Source organism: Clytia hemisphaerica, unplaced genomic scaffold, assembly GCF_902728285.1.
Source record: "Clytia hemisphaerica strain Z4C2 unplaced genomic scaffold, Clytia hemisphaerica genome assembly, whole genome shotgun sequence".
In the NCBI taxonomy this organism is placed as follows: domain Eukaryota; kingdom Metazoa; phylum Cnidaria; class Hydrozoa; order Leptothecata; family Clytiidae; genus Clytia; species Clytia hemisphaerica.
In genome coordinates this window covers 1,596,483-1,603,473 of record NW_027104146.1, presented here as the reverse complement: position 1 = coordinate 1,603,473, position 6,991 = coordinate 1,596,483, and the positions used below count along the sequence as shown (strand labels likewise).

The 6,991-nt window shown below is 33.2% G+C and overlaps 1 protein-coding gene across 1 annotated transcript; it reads right to left on the bottom strand.

The window, feature by feature from the left end:
* Nucleotides 1-2,615: 2,615 nt before the first annotated feature.
* LOC136813901 (uncharacterized) lies at nucleotides 2,616-4,062 on the bottom strand. Its single transcript, XM_067070398.1, has 2 exons — nucleotides 3,841-4,062; nucleotides 2,616-3,580 (listed from the first exon to the last, which is right to left on the bottom strand). The coding sequence occupies exons 1-2, from the start codon at nucleotides 3,930-3,932 to the stop codon at nucleotides 2,662-2,664; spliced, it is 1,011 nt and encodes a 336-aa protein (XP_066926499.1). The 5' UTR covers nucleotides 3,933-4,062; the 3' UTR covers nucleotides 2,616-2,661.
* Between the last annotated feature and the right edge of the window lie 2,929 nt (nucleotides 4,063-6,991).

Here is a 6,991-nt window from a genome sequence, read left to right as displayed (position 1 = left end):
AGGTGTAGAAGAATGAAAAAGGGGTACTAAGCTGTAATAAACATTGCCTGATTTGTAATAAGAAATTTTTGTTGAGTCATCAAAAATCGTCATCTTATCTTCGATCTGTAATAAGGTGTAGAAGAATGAAAAAGGGGTACAAAGCTGTAATAAGAATCGCCTGATTTGTAATAAGAAATTTTTGCTGAGTCATCAAAAATCGTCATCTTATCTCAGATGTGTAATAAGGTGTAGAAGAATGAAAAAGGGGTACTAAGCTGTAATAAACATTGCCTGATTTGTAATAAGAAATTTTTGCTGAGTCATCAAAAATCATCATCTTATCTCAGATGTGTAATAAGGTGTAGAAGAATGAAAAAGGGGTACAAAGCTGTAATAAGAATTGCCTGATTTGTAATAAGAAATTTTTGCTGAGTCATCAAAAATCATCATCTTATCTCAGATGTGTAATAAGGTGTAGAAGAATGAAAAAGGGGTACTAAGCTGTAATAAACATTGCCTGATTTGTAATAAGAAATTTTTGCTGAGTCATCAAAAATTGTCATCTTATCTCAGATGTGTAATAAGGTGTAGAAGAATGAAGAAGGGGTACAAAGCTGTAATAAGAATTGCCTGATTTGTAATAAGAAATTTTTGCTGAGTCATCAAAAATCATCATCTTATCTCAGATGTGTAATAAGGTGTAGAAGAATGAAGAAGGGGTACAAAGCTGTAATAAGAATTGCCTGATTTGTAATAAGAAATATTTGCTGAGTCATCAAAAATCATCATCTTATCTCAGATCTGTAATAAGGTGTAGAAAAATGAAGAAGGGGTACAAAGCTGTAATAAGAATTGCCTGATTTGTAATAAGAAATTTTTGCTGAGTCATCAAAAATCGTCATCTTATCTCAGATGTGTAATAAGGTGTAGAAGAATGAAGAAGGGGTACAAAGCTGTAATAAGAATTGCCTGATTTGTAATAAGAAATTTTTGCTGAGTCATCAAAAATCGTCATCTTATCTCAGATGTGTAATAAGGTGTAGAAGAATGAAGAAGGGGTACAAAGCTGTAATAAGAATTGCCTGATTTGTAATAAGAAATATTTGCTGAGTCATCAAAAATCATCATCTTATCTTCGATCTGTAATAAGGTGTAGAAGAATGAAGAAGGGGTACAAAGCTGTAATAAGAATTGCCTGATTTGTAATAAGAAATATTTGCTGAGTCATCAAAAATCATCATCTTATCTCAGATCTGTAATAAGGTGTAGAAGAATGAAGAAGGGGTACAAAGCTGTAATAAGAATTGCCTGATTTGTAATAAGAAATTTTTGCTGAGTCATCAAAAATCATCATCTTATCTCAGATCTGTAATAAGGTGTAGAAGAATGAAAAAGGGGTACAAAGCTGTAATAAGAATTGCCTGATTTGTAATAAGAAATTTTTGCTGAGTCATCAAAAATCATCATCTTATCTCAGATCTGTAATAAGGTGTAGAAGAATGAAGAAGGGGTACAAAGCTGTAATAAGAATTGCCTGATTTGTAATAAGAAATTTTTGCTGAGTCATCAAAAATCGTCATCTTATCTCAGATGTGTAATAAGGTGTAGAAGAATGAAGAAGGGGTACAAAGATGTAATGAGAATTGCTTGATTTGTAATAAGAAATTTTTGCTGAGTCATCAAAAATCATCATCTTATCTCAGATGTGTAATAAGGTGTAGAAGAATGAAAAAGGGGTACAAAGCTGTAATAAGAATTGCCTGATTTTAATAAGAAATATTTGCTGAGTCATCAAATATCATCATCTTATCTTCGATTGTAACAAGACTATTTTCGAACTTCATATGAAAACCTGTAACAAGGTGTATTAGGTAGTATCAAAGTGTATCAAGATGTAACACATTGACTAAAACCTGTAACAGGAATGTTGATATCCCACATTTTTAATCTTGATATTAATTAGTAGAAACCTAGACTTGAATAAAATTGACATTCACATTTCTTAAAATTGATAAGCTTCTTATCGTAATTGGTATTATATATATATTCCACAAGCTAATGAACTAAGTAAATTTTCTCTACAACATATTTTTGAATATAAATATTTAGTTGTTAGGTATCAATACAATACAAACCCAAATTTCTCAAATGCAAAGGCATATAGATAAACTCGACAAAGAATTCTCATCATATCATGCCTTGAAATTTTTGATAAATGTGTCTATTATTTTATCATCTTTGATACTGATCAAGTTTTTGCTTTCCTCTTTCTTTTTAATTTTGCTATTTTTAGGACTTTCAACTCTCAGCTTTTCTTGAAATTGTTCTGTTTGGGAAGATTCAGATTTGCTCTCATCTCCAGATAGCATGCACATGCCTTCCCTCTTGGAGCGCTTCAAAGTTGGTTTAGTTTGTTTCTTTGTTCTCTTTGGAGGTTGACCAGAATTGAAAGCCTCAAAATCAAACTCCTCAGATTCTTCAGAAGATGACATCAATTTGAATTCGTAAGAAAGTCTTTTAGGTCCCGTGTAATTGTTGATTTTATTTTTTGACATTTTTCAGTTATCTTAAAAATTGAAACAAGATTATTTAGAAAGCTGCTCAAGATAAAAGTAAAATTGAATAGAAATGAATGAAATATCATAATATATTTTATCACATTTGATATAATATTTACAATTATTTATTATCATTAAAAAGCTTTCTAAAGCAAGCACTATCAGCTCTAACCCTCAAAGAATCTCTAGTTCTAGTTTCATGAAACTTTAAGTTAGGGTCTTTCAAAATTATAGCCCATGATTTACGACCGTATTTTTCGATGCCCTGCTTTAAACAATGATCTTCTGCACTAGTGAATTTCACATTTTTAGGTTGTTTTCTGTTAGTTTGTTGTCGAGCAGCCTCCTTTTTGATAACAATATTGTCATTTGGTATATTTAAGATGCTGACTTCCTGTACATCAGCCACGGCTGGAGTGTTATTAGTAGGAAAAGTTTCTGTGATGACCATATCTGTCGATTCGTTTAGTGATTCACTCACTGGTTGGTATGGATCGGTATCAACTTCCATATGGCTTGATGAGCAAGAAGCACTCGAAATCGAATTTTGAGCGTTAGGTTTCATACCTTCTATTATGCGTCGACTATGACTCAATACGTCGTTATCGAAAGAACAAGATATATTATTAAACATTTCAACAAGGTTTTTGTTGCCGTCAGACCTTGCGTCCTTTGTCATCTTTTCCATACATTTACGTCCCTCTACTGCAACGATCCTCGATTGAGTCTTCTTGTAGTGTATTTTAGCTACAGTAGAGCTGTGCTTTTGATCTTCGGTGATATAATGTTGCTCTTCCAAGTTAAGCCTTTCGCTGCTTTCCGTTTCGACTATTTGCCTATAACGAGTTGGGTTGATGTGCTTGCCAATGGCTTCATGAACGAGGATCGTCATAGCTGAAGTCAAGGATTGAAATTGAGTTCCATTTGTTGAGAGTAGAAGGAAGTCGCATTGTGGATTGAGACGAGGTCGGATGTACTCTAAGTACAAATCAATAATCTCTATCGTATCGTCTGATAATATCAAAGTGTCGAAGATATACCTTAAAACAATAAACATGCATTGTTATTATATTATACTATTAATAAAACAGTTTAAATATCATAACAAAATAATAATTATCATATGATAGATATGATTTAAATGAGAATTAAACTTTGATTTAAAGATACAGTAAGTGATATAAAATGTATGGTATCATTTATTAGATCAAAAATCATCGTTTCTTAAAATTAGGATATCAAGCAGAAAAAGTAGACTTTGTCTTAATCTAATACAAATTCTTTAGAACCATAATCATACCTTGATGCTGTTTTGAACTCTCTTTGATCGACAAATCCACCATTATTTCTTGCTTTGTTAACCATTTCAACCGTGAGAAACTGGTACGTCATAGGTCTTGAGCATTTAACTCGGAGGAAAAGCAAAGTTGTGATGAATCGAATACAGAAGACCAATTCACCTTTCGTTAGAAATCTTGCTTCGTGGCTTTCAGAACACTTTTCAATTATCTTTTTGAACTGTTTCATGTGGGAAGGTATGACCACTTCCATTTCCTCCAACGTTGCCCAGCTGTTTCTGGCGATAAGGGTTTCCAAGTCGAGGTTTCGATTACAGTCTAAGTTCTTTTTCTTTCGAAGGTTTTCATTTGCTCGCCTGAGATAAACTTCCACAACTGTGAAGCAACGAAGAGTATTGTCAGAAACTCCATTTGCTTTTCGAAAATCAATGAAATCTGTAATACACTTTACGTAGTTTACAGCACCCGAGGGACCAACTTTCCATTCTTCTTCTATCACTTTTAGAAACGATATGAAAATTGAAGCAGATGACAAACAACAGTCAACAAATTCGTTAGTTAGGTCAATGTCATTTTCATTGTTACCCATGGCATGCATAAAATATTTCATAGCTCGTTTGCCAATCTGTCTAGCCTCTTATTGTTTTTTCCACCTCCACAAGATGTTCCAAGCCAAGTTAAAAAGTCTCTTCCAATTCCTTCATCCAATGAAAAAGACGGCTTACCGGCAGTAGATGCTCTCTTTGGTGCAACAGGAAAGTCAGTCATGTCCTCACGTTTAACTTCAGGCTGCTCGTCAAAGTAATAGTACCAAGGATGTTTAGTGTTGATATGCTTTCTCAACCCTCTGCAACTTTTGAAGTCACCATGTAAACATAGCTTTATAGGACACGTGTAAAGGTCCCGCTGGTTTGGTCGGAGTTTTAGCGTTCTTTTACCATGTGCAGCTCCCACTAAGCTCTTCCAGTTGACCTGGAGTCGCCTTGGGCGACGCATTATGAATGACCTGATTTGAGAAGAGCCTTTTATGTTTTTTCTTGTCAAATCTTTACAAGGGGGTTTCATTTTACTTTTTATTTGTTCGAATTAAAGAATAGAATTGTTCAATTAACCCCCGTAAGCTAAACGACCAATATATTCCCACCGTTAGCAAACTTGTTCTCCAATAGGGAGAGGAAAATCAAACGTTTAGGGAATATAAAAACTTGACATTAGTCATTATTTCGTTCCCGCAATAGAAAGTTAATAAGGAACTCAATATTCTATTATTAAAAATACATTTGTGTACAAATTGTTCCTTGTTATAAAATTGAAGAAAGAACAAATTTGCTCCTTAGCGAAAGTATACATCTTATTCTTTTGTAAGAGAACAAATTATCTGTCAACACGAAAAGACCAAAAAATTCATCCTATAAAGGAACGGAGGAACAATTGAAACACAATTTTGAGATTGGAGTCTAAACCATTCCTTATTGAACAGTTTATTCTTTTATGAAAAACAACACAGAACAAAGAGATCCTTAGGGATCAAAGAGTTCTTCAGATAAAGGTTCCTTGCGAGTTCCTTAAATACAGGAACAGACCAGAAATTAACTACAGTAAGGCATATCATCAAATAGTGTTCACTTCGCGTTGAGTGAAGTTGTTCGCGAGCGCAATGTCTCTCAAGAATGTCGAAGCGAGTAGAATATTTCAAAAGCGCCAAGGAAGAAAATATTCTCTGACAGAGAAAGCAAGCCATAATGAAAAATGTAAAACATCAACAAAGGAATGAGTACAGTATAAATACAGGCCGTTGGAATTTTCAAAGCTGTTTTCAAGCCATTCGAGATTCAACCAGTATGATTCAGAAGTCTTCATAATACAAGAGACTGATACAGAGGCTGAGGGGGATGAAGTTGCAGAAGAAGTGCTTCCGGCAAAGATGGCGACTATGGTTGAGTTGTTTAAACCAAACGTAGAACTGACAGACATCATTTGTCTATCTGACACTGATAGTAATTCTTGATTATTTATTGTATGTAACCTTCTTCAGGTGCCTTTTCTCTCATCTTCATTGTTATCATTTATCTCTTGATCATTTGAAAACAGAAAGCTTAATTTTAAAGTTTTTTTGTTTTATCAATTTTCTTTCGAAAAATAATATGTCTGAGATGATATCAAAATCTAACTCTTTAGAGTTTTGACTTATGATTCATTTTATTATAATTTACACTCTTCTTTGACTTTTTGGTGGAAATCCTGAAATATCCTTATTTATATTAAGATAAGATCGAAATTTAACCTATATTTAACATGTAATGTATGCCTGAAGCATAAAATAGGATTTTCATGAGATTATTGAGCATTACTGGTGTATCATTGGTAACAACTGTAAGGCATTTTTAGGTTCAGTTGCTAAATTCCATGATGGTGATATTTTTACTATATTCTTAATATTTTGGCCAATTTGATCATAAAAATTCTTATAAAGTATTTTCTTATAATAAAAGCGTATAAATCATATTGATAGCTTTATTGATTTAAGACATTGATCAATATTGATTGATTGGTTTACGATGTTGTACAATTTAATGATTCAATAAAATTCATTGCAATAAATAAGGATAATGGGACATTTTGCTTGAATATCCTATGAGATTTAGAAAAGGAGACCGACCAATGGCCAGAACTAACAACCAAGACATTTTGAAACATTCCAGCATATCTATTTAATAAATCTGAAAATGCAATGTATACTTCTTTGATGAACTACCTTCAATGTGTAGACAACTGGTAGCAAATAAATAGCCTGTCAAGTTAAGCTTTCAATTGCTTTGGTAGCCCAAAAGCCAGTTAATTCTCGGTAGCACAGAGTTATTTGAATGACACCACCAAAAATGAAAATGAAATGGAACATAGCTTTAAGTTTTTCACATACAGTTGACGCTCTCTAATTCGACGTTCTACTATTCGATAGGCTCTGTTATTCGATTAAATTTAAAGTCCCGTCAACAAGAAAGTCTCATGAACGACACTCCCTTATTCGATAAGCTCCCTTATTCGATGAAAATCCAATTCCCCTTGAAGATCGAATTAGAAAGCGTTAACTGTACTACATAATGAAAATCGAGACTTTATCATGTTTCAATTCTTTGACCAAAATAAACTACT